Source organism: Ixodes scapularis, unplaced genomic scaffold (genome assembly GCF_016920785.2).
Source record: "Ixodes scapularis isolate PalLabHiFi unplaced genomic scaffold, ASM1692078v2 PGA_scaffold0__279_contigs__length_252992795, whole genome shotgun sequence".
NCBI classification, from domain to species: domain Eukaryota; kingdom Metazoa; phylum Arthropoda; class Arachnida; order Ixodida; family Ixodidae; genus Ixodes; species Ixodes scapularis.
The window spans coordinates 3,365,260-3,385,610 of NW_024609835.1; the positions used below are offsets into that span (position 1 = coordinate 3,365,260).

A 20,351-nucleotide genomic window follows, 5' to 3' on the forward strand; every position below is an offset into this window, starting at 1 on the left:
ATTACGTGTTTGAAATCCCATTTACTCCACAACACACGGTCGCGTGCTTTTCATTTCTTGGATGGGGAGGAATCACGGAAAAGCGTTTTGATTACTTGTCTGTCTCGAATCCCATTCAAAGTGACGACTACTTGGTAACTGATAAATGGTTTCTTTATAAGGATATAGAATAGTGGGCTGAGGACGGCAGACGAGGTGTTCCAGTCAAGTGAATGGAAAGGTTCGATAGCTGCATGCTCTTCTTGAGTGTGGCTGTGTTCGATTCGCTTCAAGTTTGAGCCACCCACGCCGGTCGGAACGTTGGCTATTCATTTTGGCTGCTTTTCGCCGAAAATGCCTCTGGACCACACCGAAGGAGTTGGACTGATTTCGCAATTACTTGATTCAGGAAAACCTGCTAACTGCATATGATTAATGATGAAAATTATCGGCTTTCCGAGGTGGGGGACGCGTCTTGCAAAGTTAGAAGCTGTCACGGCATTATGATCTATCGCGCTGCCAATATTTATAATATACCCCCGTCGAAGCCAGCAGTAATATACGTCTACATTGCTGAGGTTGACCAGCCAAGGAATACTCATTTTTTTTGTTCAAAATTCGAAGTCAAGTTCAATGCAGAGAGGTTCTGCGTGAATCTCCGATGAAGTCTCTCTTCAGTTTGTCCGCATTCGTCTCCGTGCTACCGGCTAGAACCATTTTCTAAGTTTAAGTAGTAGCTCTCTGTCTGTCAAATATACTATTCAGCAGTTCACTTAATAGCAGGGTTGGGCAGTATCGCGATACAAATGTATCACAATAGTATTTCAGAAATACATTTCGTATCTGTATTCCTGTATCGAAAGACATCTGGAATGTTTCTTAGTATCGCCATAAAACCAGGGTGAAATGTATTTCGTTACATCTCTTAAGAAATACTCCCCCCCCCCCCTCCCCCCCCCCCCAAAAAAAATAAAACAAACACAAATCCGAACGCACTTCTTTTTTTTTTACTTCTGAGGGCACCAGAGTCAAGGAGATGTTGGGGCATTGTTACCATGCTGACCAAGGTTCCTTCCGATTCTCCAAACTATTTTTTCTATGCGTCCTCTTCTCTCTTCTGAGAGGTGTTGCGTAGTAGGGGACTCGAACCAGGTGGCGTGCCTGGAGTGGAGTCAGAGCATCTTGTGCCGCAAGTCCTTAGGCAGTGGTTTCTTGAGTCCTTGTTTGCTAGCATCCAAAGTTCGCTGCTAACCGTCTCGCTTGGCTTAGCGATACAGTCTTCCCAGCCGGCAAAGCTGAGTCACAGCCCGTTGCAGCACGAGCCTGGCGGTGGTTGACTTGAAATAGAAGGATGACTCACGCACTGAAGTTCAACACATATTCGAATGCGACTGCGGCTGCGCCCGTAATATTGCACGGCTCAAGGGTACGTCATCAGCCGAAGTGAAATGCACCCAGCTATGGCCGCAAGTAAATCCTTACTACAGGGAGTATTCACTGGACGCCATATTTGTGGATGCTGTTTAGAGCGCATGCTCAGAACGAGGTCGCATCAATAAGCTGCTAAGACCGGCACTCTTGATGGTGCGGAGTGCACGTTGCAAAAGCACTGTGGAAGCTCGCCATCAGCACGCGCTCAGCATTCGCGCCCACAGCTATGGCCGCCAGTGAATACTTCCTATAACAACAAAATTTTTGACCATAAACTAGCAGGGCATCAAAGCCATAACTGGCGAAATCAGTGAGGGCCAGCACGAAAACTATGACACATTTTAAAACATGTTTATTTGATTTCGTGGTTAATCAGATTACATTACTAATCCCACTTTATTAAAAAAAGCTTCTTATCTAGGGGGTCTGTTGTCGCCTTCAGTAGTTTTTAAATTTTTATCGGCTTCTTTTACATTTTTGTCACATCCTTCTGTCGGGTTGAGATCGTCGCCTTGCCAGTTGCAGAACATGAAGTATAAAAAAGAACAGTGCCTCAGCGGATTTTTCAGATACTTTTCTTTCACCCAAAGAAAGCACGCCCTTTCTAGGCCTGAAACATTGAAAAAGAAACGCCGTGAGAAAGATTGGCAACTGGGTTCTTTTTAATTAATGGCTCCTTACTTATTAAATTGATGCCCATTTGTGAATTCCTTGATTATTCTCCAAACCGCATCAGCGTCATTGTTACGCTGCTGTTTAGAGTTGTATACGTAAAACGACTTTTGTTTGGGCTAGTTGGTTCTTACTAGACATGATTAAAATAGCGCAAACTTGACTAGGACAACAAAGAAGGCCCACGTACAACAGGACTGGCGCTTACTTTCAACTAAGTTTATTTCATCATCAACCAAGCAATATATACCATCGCCAGCAAGCGTAAAAACCCCAAAACACAAAAAATTATACTTTAAGCTTATATGCCTACCACGCGCCGTTCTTTAGATAAAACCATCAAGAAAAAATATTTCTTTGTCCATGAGACACACCGACGGCATGCTGACGCACTTGTCTCCCTCTTTTTTGATAAAAAACGCCTCTATAACTTCCCTCTCTGTCTTGTCCTTCGCTTCCTTTAGGAACTTCGTCATATCCAAAAGTGGTTTACACCCACATCGTTTAACCAGTCGGCACCAGCTACTAGCCATAGTTCATCGTGTTGTAGGAAGCGCTGGAGAACAGGACAGGGAGAGAGTCATCGGTGACGCAGTGGACAGCCTGAGTCGCACAGTAAGTCTGAAACCTAAAGGAAAACCTCCCTTCCAGAAAGTAGTCAATTGTTTGAAGCAGAGTGGTTTGACCATTGTACAAGCGGACAAGGAAGGCGGATTCGTGGTTATGCCTGAAGGCATGTTTCAAGACAAGGCGAAATCGGCAATAGAGAAGAATTTTAAAACAAGTAACTTTCGGCCTAAGCAACAGAAGACAGCAGCACTCAAGATGCTAACGGACTTGAACCTGAATAGCCTAAAAAAGGGTATTAACAAAGCAGAAAGTGGTGTTTTGGAAGTGTTCTTTTCCGGAAAGACTCACAAACCAGAGTGCCCTCTACGGGTAATAGTATTAGAGAAGAATTTTTGGCAAGTCCAAGTGAGCCGTTATTTACAGCGTCAACTGAATACGTTGGCATGTGATGATTCTTTTTTTGTAAAAAACTCAATGGAGATTGTACAGGACATCAAGGACGGACTTATAACGGCCAGATCAGCCTTCTCAGTGGATTATTCAGTGCTACATGATGGACTCTTCAATGCTGTGAGGGACAAGATCGAGGAATCCGGACGGACCAAGTTCAAGAATTCGGCTGGCACCAACTGTGAGAACTTTCTAACCCTCCTGGAATTCTATGTTAAGTCGACAGCCGTCAGCTGTCGACTTAACATAGAAAAAAATGGTATATGTATAGGGTCTTCTGTCGCCACAGTGTTGTGCGATATTTATCTGGGCGGAATGGATAGACGTATATCTGGGTCTCTTGAAGTTGTACCTGTGCTTAAGGTTTATCGATACGTTGACGATTTTTTAATTGGTTTAGGTAATTTGACTGGGACAAATGAAGTTGATGTTGCTTCGAACATTATCGACATTTTTAATAGTCACTCGGGAGGTTTAAATTTCACTTGCGAATTTGCAAACCAGAATTGCATTCAGTTTTTAGATTTACAGCTTGATTTCTCTAGGCAACACTTGTGCTAAATGTACAACCCGCGATCCAAAAAAAAAAAAAAAAGTTTTTTGTCATTTGAAAGTGCCCACTCCAAACTTATAAAAAGAGGAATAGCTACAAATTGCTTACTGGCTGCCCTCACAAAAAGTTGCGAACACAAAATGTCAACCGCCTTCGATCAGCAGTTTAGGAAGTTAAAATCTGCAGGGTAACCTAACATGTTACTTTCAAGCGTTTGCGAGAGCCTATTACAGAAACTTAAAGGATCACAGAATAAAAAAACGTACTGTAGAACAGATCAACTAGAAAAGAGTGCGAGTTGTGCTTTATATGCACACGGTATCGCATAATTTTAAAAAGATAGCTGGTAGATATCGTATTAATCTCCTTTTTTCGGCTCCCTGCAAGCTTGGCAAGATATGTCCTATGCTTACAAGGAAAACAAGTGATCAATGCGCAAAAAAACATGCTGTCATGTACACTAGCTGCACAAGTGGGGTTGTTTATGAAATTCCTTTTAGCTGTGGCCGCGTTTACATTGGACAAACGGGTCGGTGTTTCAATGAGAGAGGGCGCCAACATAATCTGTCTGTACGAAGCAATTCGGGTGGTCATCTTGCTGAGCACGTTAAACGATGTGGGTGTAAACCGCTTTTGAATATGACGAAGTTCTTAAAGAAAGCGAATGACAAGACAGAGAGGGAAGTTATAGAGGCGTTTTTTATCAAAAAAGAGGGAGACAAGTGCGTCAGCATGCCGTCGGTGTGTCTCATTGACAAAGAAATATTTTTTCTTGATGGTTTTATCTAAAGAACGGCGCGTGGTAGGCATATAATCTTAAAGTATAATTTTTTTGTGTTTTGGGGTTTCTATGCTCGCTGGCGATGGCATATATTGCTTGGTTGATGATGAAATAAACCTAGTTGGAAGTAAGCGCCAGTCCTGTTGTACGTGTGCCTTCTTTTTCGTCCTTGTCAAGTTTGCGCTATTTTAATCATGTCTTATATACGTAGTTGCCGTATGAGTGACCATCTCTTGATAATTGCACCATTTACTGACATGTTTAAAGTATCTATTGCTAAGTACGAAAGGTGATCAATAAGTTTTGCCTCCTAGGCTGTAACTCTTTTATTCAGTGGTGGAATTGAAAAATGTTATATTCGAGTGGATGTTTGGAATATCCTCTTTCCCAGGAGCACATAATATAGTCTCAACCGGCGGTGATGCACGTCCACTACCGGTTCACTACTCTATCTATGGCGTCGTAGGTTTATTGACGGCGGCTTTTCACGACACCAACGGCGCACGGCATCAGTAACCTTGTCTTCAGACGCAAACCGTGTAATTTTCGGAAGTTCTTTTATCTTGGAAAGCAGTCAAACGTCTAATGGCGCGAAGTTAGGCTGTAAGGTGAATGAGGCAAAACATCTTGGACATGCAGCATCTCCATCCCGCCGTTGTTGTCGTGAAGAGCCGCCATCATTCCTCTATGACGGCATGCGGAGAGGAGTGCACCGGTGGCGGAAGTGCATTGGCGCCGGTGGGACTATATTGAAAAGTTATCTGCTCCTGGAAAAGAGGACATTCCAAACTTGCATTTGCTTTTAATATCTTTTAATTCCATAACTCAGTAAGAAGTTTTGCCTATGAGGCAAAACTTCTTGCTCACCCCTCATACTTACTTGCAGGTACATTTCTGCTACACATATGATTCCCATCAACAGATGCGAAACGTAATTAACGAACAGTACGTAAGAGCGCAATTAAGCGGGTGTCTACTGAACATTTTGAAGTAACCCGAGACCAACGTTACTAGAACACTCAGTTGGGAAACTCGCCGTCGAAACTTGGGCTGCTGGCGTCCACCGAGACCGAGCTAAATACGACAACAGCTCCACTCTTTATCATTTGTCTGTACTGTGGTCACCTCGATCTTTTAGAAAGCATGTTTTTGCGTAAAAACAAACGGAAAAGACTCTTTTTGTATAAAATTTATTAGAGTTTAGTACCAAAATCAAAATCTTTATTAGATATAAAATTTATTAGAGTTTCAAAACCTTTAGGTTGCAGGGTTTTGCGGAACAATTAATAATGTTTTTATACAACCTTGCCTCACCAGTGCTTTCAGGTAGCGCGTCCCGACCTAGGTGCATTTTAACTTCGGCAGTAAGTCGCGGCGCGTCCGCTGGGCAGATGGGGTGGCACCCCTGTAAACTCTTCCGCTGTATCTGTTTCAGCTCCACAGTGGCCGATTAAAGCCAAAATAGAAGTAACGTACAGTTCCTCGAGTGGCCGCTGCGGGAGAAATGGCGCCGTTGTGTTCGTCATTAGCTCGGTTCTCGAGGACAGATCGGGGCCACTTTTTCAGATTAGTCTCTATGGCAGTTTCCCAACTGAATGTCTTAGTAACGTTTCCTGAGACTGAGGAATACGGAAGATGACAACAAAAGAACGGAAGAAGAAAGCTCGAACATAAGTACACGCAAAAAAATAGATAAATAAATAAAAAATAAACAAGTAAAGAAAGATACACATTTAAATGGACAGCCTTTATAAATAAATAAACAGACATACTGTAGAAATAGTCGAATTTCCGTAGAGCTACTACGCGAGGATTTCGAATTTGTCACAACAATCTAGATATAGATCAGTTGCTAAAACAAAAAAAAAATAATAATAAAAAAGCGGAGAAGCAATATCAGTTTGCTGACTGCGTTCCACTTTAACTACTCAAACAAGATTTATGCGAAGTGGAAGAATAGTCGACATAACATAGACAAAAAAGTACTAACTTGCGCGCGTATTAAAAAAAAATGAAGTGTAACTGTTTTTAGTGTTCACTGAGAAAGCCCTCATTTCTTGTCTATTTTTGGCTCTTAGGCTTGTAACGCCGGTCTTGACCACACTGTGGTTTTATTTCATTTCTGAGGTTATGAGGAATCAAGAATGGAATTGCAAACGTAGAATTTTGGAACTCAGTTTTCCATATTTATGATGTCCCAAATGGAAAAAAAAAAGATATAGTCAAACCTCTCGAAAATTAAGAAATACTAGAGTCAATCTCTCATATAATGTGATATTTTATTTAATCCCGCCATGAGGTCGCTTGCAATCCTTAATATTTTCCAGACAGGAGTAGTGTTGTAAACGTTTCGGATGTATATGTACACGTATATACAGGATATTTGATTTAATTGGAACATATCTTTTTTTCTTCCTTTAAATAAAGTTTACAAATTAGGAGAGTTATATTTTCACCATGCATTTATTTGGCACAGCACACCATGCATTTATCCGGCACAGCACAGGGAATAATCGTCACGATAAGTTCTCTACTTAACTAAAAACTCTTACCTGACTTTTAATTTTTTTTTTTTTTGGGGGGGGGGGGGGCGATTTTGGAATTGCACTATTGACGGCAATTACTTTTATAGGCCAGAACAGTTAAAATAATTCGAAAAATGTAGTGGTTTTTAAGATATTAATCGATTAGTTTTCGCCTCTTTTCGCTTAATTTAGACACTGCTCTCAAAAAGAGCGTCGCATGCCCGTCTGACAATGACACTTCGAAGAGTGACGTCATCGTTTCAATCATGTTGTCACTATCTCGGCAGCGTGTCGTTGGTGGGTGCGCCGACAACACAAGTGACAGAGTAGCGTAAACGTCTACTTCACTGTTCTTTAGAAATCGCGCTCTTCTTGAGCGCAGTCTCTAAATCGAGCTAAAAAACGCAAAAATTGACCGATTAATATTGTCACAAATGACAATTGATGAGGCGGCGAATACATGAAGGAAACTAAACGTTTAATGGGGCAAACTTGTGCCCGAAATAAAATAGGAGAAGGCTAGCGTCGCAGGCGTCGATGGCGGCGTAGCAGCACGATCGAGCGCTGGGGCGAGACTGACTCCGCCTCCCCACGGGGGGCACCTTTAGTAGCCACGTGGGTATCTGGAACATTCGGCGCAGGACGTTCGGCGCGTACAAAATTCGCAACTCGATCAGACGAAGCTTGTCGAACTTAAGAAACGTCAAGTTTAACTAATAAATAAAATAAGGGTCCGCTTCCTGGAATCGAACCAGGAGCTTGCGCGGAACAGCCAAGCACGGTAACCGTTCTGCCACGCACGCGCTCGCTGGGCGACGCGCGTCGCAATACTCCCCCCTTTTAAAAGCGCATCGCCTCCATTCAACGTGCCCCAAAACAAAACAGCTAAATAAACACAAATAACGGCAACACACAGTCCTGTCGAGCGTATAGTACGGAAACACAGTTCACAGCCCTATCGAGTGTAATACCGCTTGAGGCGCACGACGTGGACGACTTCCGGCCGTGGAGGGCGGCGTGTTGAAGTCCATGTTCTGTCGGGTGTCACCTTTGTAGTTCAGGTCCCCTGGTCGACGAAGCACCCTGTATGGTCCGAAGTATCGTTTTAACAGCTTCTCGCTGAGACCGTGGTGGCGAATGGGTGTCCACACTCTGTCTCTGGGCTGAAAGTGGACGTCGCGACGCCGAATGCTGTACCGTCCAGCGTGAACACGTTGTTGGTCATGGATTAGCTGTCGCGAGAGCTGGCGTACCTCCTCTGCTCGTTGGGTTATTAACTACGCGTCGTCGGTTCCGCTGTCTGGTGAATCGTAGTGTAGTGTTTCGTCCATCTTTGTTACGTTTCTGCCATGCACCAGTTGGAATGGCATCATTGCGGTGGTGCTTGAACTGCAGTGTTGTAGGCAAACGTGACGTACGGCAATACTTCATTTCATGTCTTGTGCTCAATGTTGACGTGTACTACATAGCGATCATGTTGGCGATGGTCTTCTTGAGCCACTCCGTCAGTCCGTCGGCCTGCGGATTGTATGCCGTGGTCCGACGGTGTTCGGCATGACTTAGACGAAGTATCTTCTTGCTGAGTTGCGCCATGAACGACGAGCCACGATTTGTAGTGAGAACTTGGGCCAGCAGCGGCGTAGACTTTCCATTTTTCCGAGGGGGGGGGGGGGGGGGGGGAGGGCAGCAGGCTGAGAAGTTTTCCAGGGGGGAGGGGGTTGCGCAATCTTTTTTACACCGGCAGTTGTCAGTACTTTATCTTAGGGGTACATTTTACAGCGTATATATATCACCATGTGTCCGTCGCTGTGTGCGTTATTTTGTTTACCTGCCACTACTAGAAGCTCGTTACATGGCATGTAAACAGCGTCTCGGTAACAATCATGGCCCGGGGTGGAGGGGGGGCTCTGCCCCCCTGGCACGAGCCCCGATGCCCCGATGCCCCCCCCCCCCCCCCCGTAGTCTACGCCTATGTGGAAAAGTAATACTTTTCACGTGTCCGGACGTCGGGTCGTCGTGGCCGGCTCGAAAGATCTCTTCTCGAAGGTCGGTCGGGATTACCAGCATCTACGGCGAGTTGTTGCCCCCGAAGTTATTTTTGCGGAGTACACCTCGTCGAATGGCGAAGGTCGGCGGGACTCGTGAGATAACACGTGGAATGGTAATCCCGCGCCTTTCCAGGTGCTATGTTAGTGCGCGCAGATCAGGATCGCCTCTTGATGAGGTGCCATGTCGTCGGTGTTCACTGCGCCTAGGAACAGCTTGTCGTCAATGTCGCAGCTGCTGCCGCAAGTTGTTTTGATAGGGGCTCTGGACAGACAGTCGGCGTCGCTGTGCTTGCGGGCTGACCGGTAGACCACAGTCATGTTGAATTCTTATAGTCGGAGACTCTATTGAGCGAGACGTCTTGAGGGGTTCTTGAGGTTCGTAACCCCGCAGAGGGCGTGATGGTCTGGGACCACGCGGAACGGGCTCCCGTATGCAAATACGGGCGGAACTTCGTGATTGCCATGATGCCCGCAAGACATTCGTTTTCAATCGTGGAGTAATTTCTCTCCGCCTTAGACAGTGTCCGCCTTGCATAGGCAATGACTCGCTCGGTGCCTTCTTGCACTTGAACCAGTATCGTTCCAACTCCTGCGTTACTAGCCTCCGTATGAATCTCGGATTCCTCATCCTGATCAAAGTGTCGAAGACCAGGAGGTGTCTGCAGTCCTCGCTCTTCGCTTCAGCTCCTTCAATGCCTGCTGCTGCTCCTCAGCCCATTCAAACTTCTCGGCTTCCTTCGAGATGTGTGTGAGCGGTGCAAAAGTACTTGCAAAATCCCGAACGAAGCGTCGATAGTAGGCACAATATCCAAGGAATCTTCGCACGGTCTTTTTGTTTGTCGGCGCTGGAAACGCCGGAACGGCGCGAGTCTTTTCGGGGTCTGGTCGGACGCCTTTGTTACTAACCACCTGGCCTAAGAACTTCAGTTCGTCAGAGGCGAACCGACACTTTGACGGCTTGAGGTTGAGTTCAGTGGTCTGTATTGCTTGGAGAACCACTTGGAGTCGCCACAGGTGCTCGTCGAAATCGCTTGAAAACACTACGACGTCATCAAGGTTGGAGAAACTGCTTGCCACTTCAGTCCTGCCAGCACGGTATCCATGACACCCTGGAAAGTTGCTGGCGCCGTGCATAGTCCGAAGGGCATCAGCTTGAAGTCGTACAGTCTATCCGGCATGACGAAGCTGTCTTCTCTCGGTGTCGTTCCTCGACTTAGATCTGTCAGGAGCCGCTCTTTAGGGTCATAGATGAAAAATATCGAGAGTGGAGCAGCAGGTCTAGCGTGTTGCCGATACGGGGGAGTTGAGAAACATCTTTCTTCGTTACCGCGTTCAGCTGCCAGCAGTCGACACAGAACCTAACCGTTCCGTCCTTCTTGCTAACCAGTACGACTGGAGATGCCCACAGATTGCTTGAAAGCTCGATTATGTCGTCGTTCAGCATCTCTTTAACTCGCTCCTTGATTACCTCTTTCTCTTAGGGAGACTGTGTACGGCGATAGATGCGCAGGGAGCGCGCCGCCCTTGGTGACGATGCGGTGCTACGCAACGGTGGTGCTTAGCGAAGACGTCGCAAAACAGTAGCTTTATTCGGCGAGGAGATTAAAAAGCTGCCATGGTTTCGGGCCCGGAATGTTCAGGTGAATGTCGAGCTGCGCTGGCGACATACTGTCTTGCCGAGGTGACGAGGACTCTAATAATTGCAGCGATTTTGGCGGAGCTCAGGAGTTCCTCGACGTGTCCCACAGCGACACCTTTGGTGAGGCGTTGTGTCTCTTGTCGGAAGTTCGTCACGAAAACCACAGTGCGCCCATCCTAAAGTTCAGTTACTCCTCTTGCGACGCTTATTTCTTTTCCTGGTTGCAATTAAGCGTTGCCTTCCAGAAGAACTTCACCGCAGGTTCCTGCATCGGTCACGACGTGTACAACAAAGCTTGGTTGCGGTGGCAGGATTATGTGGTCGGCAGCTACTCGGACGGCGAATGACGTTGTTTGAGGCTTCTTTGGAGGCGGAACAGGTGTCCGTAGTTTCAATATGTTCTCTCCAAGGTCGATGACGGCGCCGTATCCGCATAGAAAGTCCATGCCGAGAATGACGTTTCCGGCAGTAATGTAGAACGACGAATTTTACAGGAGACGTCTCGTCTTGAATCTTGAACCGAGGAGTGCACCTTCCAATGTGTGTAATAAGGTGCCCTCCGGCAGTGCATATCTGCGGTCCATCCCACGTTGTAGTGACTTTCCGAAGGCGTCGAGAGAGTCTCCCATTAAAAACGGAGTAGTCCGCTCCGGTGTCCACGATGCCGACGCGTCGTTGCCGTCGATGGCAACGTTGAGCTTGGTTGGCACTGTTGCGGAAGAGTCGTCCCGATTCGTGTCGGCTTTGGTGTGGGAGTTTTTCGGCGTTCTTGGAGGGTCTTTGCATTTACCGTCTTCGGCAACACCACCTCCAGGCGTTGCCGTACCTAGTTTTTCTGATGGGACAGGGGAGACAGGTGTCCATGGCGCGACCGACGGAAAGGTGATGCGTAACGTCGGGAAGATGGAGAACGGGAACCTCGTGGTGCTGTCGGCACTGATGACGGAGGGCGACGGATGTATTTCTTGCCACAGCTTGTTCTGGGCGAACGGGCGCCCGATCTTCCTGGCGTCTGGGACACTGCGGCGCTGGAGGCTCACGTCCGTGGGTAGGAGGGGGGGGGGGGGGAGGGAGGGGGGTGGAGGGGGGGCGCCATGTACGTACGCGGTACTGCTGTGGTCGTCGGACCGTTGCGGTGTAGCTAAGAGCAGTCTCCTGCTGTGCTGCTATGGTGAAGGGAGTCACGGGCCGGAAGGTTCAGGGAACCTCCTCCCGGACGACTTTTGCAAGTGAGAGTGAGGATGGACGATCTGCATCGTGTTGGAGCTTGCGGACGTCTTCCCGGACGATATTCCGGACGATCTCCCAAAGGTTGTCGGCACTGGTGGGGCTCAGGTCCAGACAGGAAGCTGCGACGGTTGGAGCAGTAAGCGCGCCGGCGAGTCGGTGATAGTGGCTTGCTCAGGCCGTCAGTGCACGCTCAATATTAGTGACATCGGTTACAAAACCATCAACAGTCTTTGGGGGATTGTGTAACAGGCCTCCGGAAACTCCACTTTTCACGCCACGCATGAGGGCGCGAAGTTTCTTCTCCTTGGCAGCCTCCGCATCGGCTCGGGCGCTTAGGCGCAGGACATCTTCAACACAGCTTTTCACGCTTTCGTTGGGGCCCTGCATCTTTGTTTGAAGAATGTCCTCCGCTCGCTGCCGACGGTGGTGGTTGATAAACGTCCGCTTCAACTCGGTGGCAGATGACTTCCACGGAGTAAGGGAGGTTTCCAGGTTCTCAACTCATTGCCTTGAGGTGCTCCGAGCGAGAAGTAGAGGTTTTGGAGGCACTGCTCAGCCGTCCATCCGTTGTGGCGGGCTGCACGTTCATAACGCTGCAGCCAGTCCTCTACATCCTCGTGGGCTTCGCCTTGAAAGGGCGTCGAAGTGCGACGAGTGACGGGCAGGATGACGACGGGTGGGGCAGTCATCGTCGGGGTCTTCTTCTTTGGCTTCTGCGGCGGGGGTCCGAATTCCGGGAATCGGCCTTTAGTACGGCGGTTTGTTTGGGCTTCGGCGTTTTCAACGTAAGGTAGCCTTCCAGGCCTGAGCACCTCACTTGGCTGGGGTGTTTTTCGGAGCGGTGCGCTTCACGGGCATAGAATGCGATACCCAGCACCTCCACCAAAATGTCACAAATGACAACTGATGAGGCGACGGTTTACTGAAGGAAACGAAACGTTTAATGGGGCAAACTTGGGCCCGAATCAAAATAGGAGAAGGCTAGCGTTCCAGGCTTCGATGGCGTTGCAGGCTTCGACAGCAGTATCGAGCGCTGGGGCGATACTGACTTCGCCTCACTACACGGAGCATTTTTTGTACCAGGTGGGCTTCTGGAACATTCGGCCTAAAACGTTTGGCGCGTAGAACATTCGTAACTTGGTCAGACGACAAGGTTCTCGAACTTAAGAGAACGCCATGTTGAAAGTACAAATAAAGGAAGAGTCCGCACCCTGAAATCGAACCAGGAGCCTCCGCGCAACAGCCAAGCACAGTACCCATTCGGCCACGCACGCACTCGCTCGGCGACGCGAGTGGCAATATCTCAATAACTATTAAATTTTCTACAATTTCTTTATTATTTTTCTTTCTTTACAGCGGGGCTGTTAGGGGCAAGTTTTTCCAGTTTCGTGTTCGTGGACAAATAAATCTCGATACAGCCCTCTGGACATCTACCGCCATATATAAGCGACGGTGGCAACCAGAAAACCGGCTTGCCGGTTGTCTGGTTGCCACCGTCGCTCATAGATGGCGGCACATAGTACAGTTCCGCTGCTCTTCCTTCTTCACTAGAGTGGAAAGGCTGAAAGTTCTTTTAAATTGGTTTGGTTTCTAGTAGTAACTACCATCTATATTTCGATTCCAGGATGACCCCTAAATCCAATACTTAAAAAGGTGATGAAAAATTATTCTTAATTATTGGACTTAGCATGGTGATTATCCCGCCGTCTAATGTCCGTCCGCCGAGCCAGATAAATGAATGGTAAAGACTGCATGCCTCTAACTCTCGCTTATTAAAAAGAATGTGTTCTAATTAAACATTAAACATCCTGTGTATGGAAATATATGAGTTTATAATTATTATGAAGGGCAGCACAGTCCACATGATGAGTTGAGGCGTACAGACATCAAGATGCTTGCACCGAGTATGCTTAATTCATGAGCACTAGAGCCAGGTTAAAGAACAAGTCAAGGGTCGACCTTTATGTCCGGATATTAAGACACTCATACTTCAGTAGTACAAAGATTTACACTAGCTTAATCATGTGGACAAAAATGGGAACCTACAAAATTAAGGACAGAACGAGTGGGTTGGTAGGGATAATTAAACTTGAGGAAGAAAACGATAGGTGACGTCTTTGTTTATCCGTCCTTTCACGTTTTCTTCCTCAAGTTTAGTTTAACTACAGAATTAGTTGAGATACGTATGGTGTGTGTCGCAGACGCTGTTTGTGTGGGATCGCGGTTGGTGCTGATATGTGCGGGGTGTGTGGTGAGGTATTTCCAGACATTCTGTATCCCCTGATCTTTGTCAGCAAAATCAAGGTAGTGTGAAATTATCATGTTTATGGCTGCGGTCCCACAGAGGCCACCTTGAACAAGCCATTCGTTGCACCGCTAGATTACAACACTGATCCGTGTGGCCGAAAAACTGTGGTATGTATCCTGCAACTGGTGTTCCTACTTCGTTCTTAATTTTCTTCTTTCTTTTGCCCCTCTATGCACGTTTCACGTCCACCGCTTCAAACTCGACAATATATGACAATTTTAAGATGCTCTCTGGGAATAAGCTAAAAATAATACATATAAAACAATCGCACTTTTCTTTTAGTTTTGTAAAGTGCTATGATTTTATTCTCGGGGGCTAGACATTTAAGCTCACTTTTAGGTTATGGTTTCTGGGATCTTGAAAATTTTTCAGAAAGTAAATATACTGGTTCGATTAACTTGAAGTTCAGGACATTTGTGGGCAAGTTTTCCTGTTTCAGGGATCCAGGAAAGCAATAAGATTCGTAATTTTGTTATAAAAAAAAATTAAAACATCTTTCCATCCTTTCAGTAAGCTCGGACTTTTATGCGACGGTTGACAGATGGCGCAAGTTTGCAGCTTTCCCATGTCTGAGAATCCTGACGTTGTTAGCTGGTATGGTATATTGCTGCGAATCACTCGGTCCCAAGTTCAATCCCTGTCGGGAGTACTCTCGTATTCGTATCTTAAAATGGCCCCATGGGGTACATAGGTGGTATTCACTAGGCGCCATGCTTGAGTACGTCGTTCACAACGCATGCTCAGAACGATACCCCACCTATCTTTTAAGGGTACCTACAATCTTCGTGGTACAAAGTGCACTTTTCGGAAGCTCATTATACCCTTGCGCTGAGCAGCAACGGACTCAACTATGGCCGCCTTGAATACCAACCATATGCTTTATATAACTTTAACCAACATATAGCAGTCCAGCGGGGCGGTCAAGTGTGAAGGTTTTTGATGGAAAACCGGCGTATAAACACAAACTTAAAAAAAACCTCAGCCTGATACTTTTGATTTGCAAAATATTTTACTGGGCAGTGGTCGGCAATGTTTGCCCAGTTTATGTGAAAACGAACAGTTCCCGTTGTAAAAAAAAAACAAAAAGAGGAAAAAGAAAACGAACTAAGGGGACTAAATTTATCTACTGGACTGTAAGCGTCGTGTACATACCCGTGTAAGTTCGTGAAATTTTCACGATCAGGCATTTAGAGTCGGCGTACACAGTTTCGAAGTCATAAGAAACTTCATCCTTGATCACTAGAAATACGAAGAAATAAATAAATATGTCAAAGGTGTCTTGGCTCTTAAAGGGTCCCTGGGAAGAAAGAAAATGTCTTTTTTAAATAGTCTGGTTGGGAGAAGCGTGTCAAAAAATGAATTTTACGCGAAAACAAAAAAATTGGAGTAATATTGACGGCGTGAGATTTCTTTGAAAGTCTGCACACCAAGTCCATGACGTCACGGACTGGTCATTCGCTCAAAGAGATGGTAATTCACTTTTTCCACTTCATCGTGATGTCCAAGCCGATCCACCTCTCCTCCACGCGCCCGAAATGCTGAGAGAGAAAACAAGTGGAAAGGAGGTGACTAACGACTAAATCACGTCTCGCGCCGTCAACATTGCTCTAAAAAAAATGTTTTTGCTTTATTTTTGCGTAAAATTAATTTCTTGACACGCGTGTCCCAACCAGACTGTTTTTAAAAAAATATTTCTTTTTCTTTTCAAGGGCCCTTTCAGGCAGTTTTATTTCCGCCCCGTTCAGAGACAGAACAAGAAAGGCACTAAGATTGAACATGAAGTATGATTATAGAACTTTTGCCGAATTGCCCAGGTATTAAAGATAATACTGGGAACGTGCATACACGCGCTGAACATGCTTGCCTTATCTGTATGAAATATTCAGAATAAATAACCGAAATAAGGCGTTGACGAGTGCACGTGCAACGGACCATTTTCTAATGTTTTTGCATTAAAAGGGTTTTTGATACATTAAACAGAATGTGCCGTGCGTGTAACTAAAATCAGCATGTGTTTTGACGCTTGGGTAATTTAGCAAAAGGTCGATCGTAATAATCACAACAAAATAAAAGTTCGATGTTAAGACTGCATTACTTTAGACAGCCAGACTTTGGTGAAAGTCTTACACGATGTACATAAAACATTTTGACATTTTAGTATGACTACTAATCGGTGGTTCTAATGTGCATCACACAGTTTTTTTTAGGATACACCACCGTACACAGGTAGGGAGCTCATTCAGTTCAAAACGGGGAGGGGCGGGAATTGAATATTAGAACCCTGGGTTTTGCAGCGCCAGCTTTCGCTCCGCGTGCTTCGAGCTGCAGGGTGTTAATAAACTGTTTTCTTATATTGCAAAAAAGAAAAACAAAAAAGAACATCATATTTACTTTATAAAATAACTATACTTGGCGACAATATTTCCTAGCAATAAAACTAAAACTGGGTATCTTTGCGCACGGCACATTGAGCGCCGATCAAAGTTGTGAACTACGTGTACGGTCTTCACTTCTTCTGAAATGGCTCAAACAGTTGTCTTAGATAATACGCAAGTGGGTAACTTTTGACTACACCATAAAATACCATGCAATTAGGAACGTAGTTCTGTAACATTGACGATAAAGTACATACACATGTGCCGTACATATAAAAGTAGTCACAAGGGGCAAAGGGAAAACAAACATGGCGTGCTGAGAAAATTATTTTTCGTACATTCGCTTGTTGAAATTGTGTTATATTATTCGGGACTTGACAGTTTCCATAAGTCAGTTTCAGGTAGCATTATACCTTTAGTTGAAGGGCGTGTATAGCGACTATTCTGAATCAAGTACTGCCACGAGGGTTCATCCCACTCCCTTAGCAATGTAAGTTTAGTAGAGAACTCAAAACGGCATGTAATCCAATCAATGCCAAGTTCTCATAACTTAGGGCGTGTTCTTGGTTAACTATGTCGAAAAACGTTTTGACATGCAATGATGACTAAATATAAAAACTGATTTCCATGACAAGCTGCACTAAAAATAGTCTGGGATTAGAACATTACAGAAGGGTATACCGTAGCCTACTGTCCCACGGTAGAGAAACAAATTACATGAGTACACTTGAGACTGTTTACATGCAGGAAGGCGAAAGCCAATCAAGAACGATGTCAACGACGACTTTTAGGACGACTTCTGGGACGATCTTAAGGACGACGTTGAGAACGAGCGGGAGCCACCGTACATGTTGACACGGTCGCCTCACAGTCCATCGCACGATGCACACAACGAGCACAGATGAAGTCCGAAGGGCACCTTTTGCACACGGCGCTCCGGCGGTGACATCACGCTGATGACGTGTGATGACGCATGATGACATCACAACGCCGACTATTTCGCTTGTTTTTCACGTACTGTTACAAGTGAGGTCGTCCTAGAGGTCTAGGCTGACTTCAAGTACGACCTCAAGGACGACACCAATGTAATGGGACAAGTAGGGCCACCCATTGAGCGGCGCGTGCCACGCAATTGCCTTTTTATGGCCATTTATTTCCATTTTTCGCTCAATGGGACAAGTAAAGCTTTCGCCTTAAAAACAATGTTCTCTTTTTCCACAATTTTCACTGGTATTTATTTTATATTAAACTGGACAGACAACTTTTTAATCTGCGCGCGGAGTCACCCCGAGATCCGTGCTTCAAATGCCACATGACAATGAGTTCAAGGGGTAACTTGGCACGCGGCATTTGAGCTACGCAGAATTTTCGTTGACTCTTGTTTGCAGACTTTCTTTTTGTATGTTGTATAAGCAGTGTAAACCCGGCTATAGACCGTTATCGCCGGCTATAGGGCGATATCACCACACGCGTCGCCGAGTGAGCGCGCGCGTGGCGGAATGGTCGCAGCGCTTGACTGTCGCGCGGAAAGTCTAGGTTCGATTCCCGTCGGTTCCGCCCAAGCGTTCAATCCCGCTGTTACGCCGACTTCGACGCCCGCGACGCTCTGTTGTTGTCCTCAGTTTCCTTTTTAGAGCGCAGCTCTTAGGCGCCCGTTCCCGGCTTGAGCGGCGTCGCCGCCGCCGTTGGCGTCGCCGTCGGCGTAACCGCGCGGTGCATTATGGGTAAATGTCCCCGCTAAATCTAGCGGAAAAATTTCCCCACTAAATCTAGCGGAAAAACTTCCCCGCTAGATCTAGCGGAAAAATTTCTCCGCTAAATCTAGCGGAAAAAATTTCCCCGTTAAATCTAGCGGAAAAAATTTCCCCACTAAATCTAGCGAAAAAATTTCCCCACTAAATCTAGCGGAAAAACTTCCCCGCTAGATCTAGCGGAAAAATTTCTCCGCTAAATCTAGCGGAAAAAATTTCCCCGCTAAATCTAGCGGAAAAAATTTCCCCACTAAATCTAGCGGAAACTATTCCCCACTAAATCTAGCGGAAAAACTTCCCCGCTAGATCTAGCGGAAAAATTTCTCCGCTAAATGTAGCGGAAAAAATTTCCCCGCTAAATCTAGCGGAAAAAATTTCCCCACTAAATCTAGCGAAAAAATTTCCCCACTAAATCTAGCGGAAAAAATTTCCCGCTAAATCTAGCGGAAACATTTCCCCGCTAAATCTAGCGGAAAAAGTTTCCCCGCTAAATCTAGCGGAAAACATTTCCCCGCTAAATCTAGCGAAAAAACTTCCCCGCTAAATCTAGCGGAAAAAGTTTCCCCGCTAAATCTAGCGGAGAATTTTCCCCGCTAAATCTAGCGGAAAAAATTTCCCAGCTAAATCTAGCGGAAAAATGTTGGTCACATGACCCGGGGGTCACGTGACCTGGGGAGTCACGTGACACCCCGAGGTCACGTGACCCCCTCCCAAGGTCACGTGACCTCTGAGGGGGGGCACGTGTTTGCCCCCACGTGACCCCCCCAAGGTCACGTGCCCTGGGGGGGGGGTCACGTGACCCCCCCCCCCCGAGAAGACGTGGCCCTCAGTACCCTCCCCTCCTCCTCCTCAAGAGCTGCGCTCCAATTCGGCGTTACAGGGAGTGGTAAGCGGTTTTCACTTTTTTGTCTTGGGCACAAGTTCGCCCGCATTAAACATTTCAGTTTCCTCATTTCTTTTTTGTGTCCTCACTTCTTCATTCGTGACATTTTGGTGGAGGTGCACGAGACCTGCCGGTTGGCCCTATTGCTTACAAAACGTTCTCGCTTTTTTTTTCTATTAAAAGTATCAAAGTTAATATTTTTTTCTAGATATTTGTTTAAAATGAAAGGTAGTTAGTCATATGTTGGGTTCCGCGTTTTCGTATTTTTTTTTTAGCTCGGCGTACTTTTTTCAGTGTTTATTTTAAAGTTCAAGTTTCGATTTTTTTTTGTGTATATTTAGTTTCGGAAAAAGTTTACCGTTTTTTTCGGTGAATATGAAAGAAACACCATTGGATGCCGGATCAGATGATTCTTGTAGCTGTGATATTTGTGATCACTCAAAGAATAGCTACACATATACATACGTGGTCTTTGCTACAACTGCCGTCAGGACACACCTCAATATTGCATAATTCGCGGGCGTAATCTTCAGCACGCTTCTTTTTCTTTCGCATTCTGTAGACGTGACAGTCTAAGGTGATGACCGAAAAAAAACCAGTAGAATTGCAAAAAAAAAAGAAAAAAAAAGATCCATTGTATTTATGTTTTTAACCAAAAGGAAGTTTGAGAGAGGGTGTTAAAAAGGTATTAGCGGCTTTCCTCGATGTCCTCTGAAGTGCATGAAGTGAAAAACCTATACTAGCCCACATCCAAACTTTTTTTTTTAGGACCGGGAACTTGACCATTAAGCCCGATCACGGAAAGAACACAGATGTCCCTTGAAGGCCAATCCAAGACCTATTTTGCTCCATGTTGAACCTCGGAAGAGGGCAATCACAAAGAGGTCACACAATGTCGAACCTTGCGAAGCCCCCCCTCTCTGTCCCCCCCCCCCCCCCCCCCCCACCTCGACGCGGCCCTAAAAAACCAACCTTTTTCGATTAAAACGAATTTCCGAAAACGCATTAGACGTACTTTTATCGGTTTTTATGGGTTTAAACTGAAAACGCCGTACCTACAAACTGACCATTTTCGGTTAAAACCGAATTTCCGAAAATGAATTCGGCGTACTTTTATCGGTTTTTATCGGTTTAAACCGAAAACTCCAAACCTTAG

At 45.8% G+C, this 20,351-nt stretch overlaps 1 protein-coding gene across 1 annotated transcript in view; it reads right to left on the minus strand.

The window, feature by feature from the left end:
* Nucleotides 1-1,823: 1,823 nt before the first annotated feature.
* Nucleotides 1,824-20,351, minus strand: part of LOC120848723 — an 82,211-nt gene continuing 63,683 nt past the window's right edge. The window contains exons 4-5 of the mRNA XM_040220735.1: nucleotides 15,339-15,425; nucleotides 1,824-2,020 (exon numbers count right to left, since the gene is read on the minus strand). Coding sequence (XP_040076669.1) covers nucleotides 1,824-2,020; nucleotides 15,339-15,425 — 284 coding nt within the window. The remainder of the gene's footprint in view (nucleotides 2,021-15,338; nucleotides 15,426-20,351) is intronic.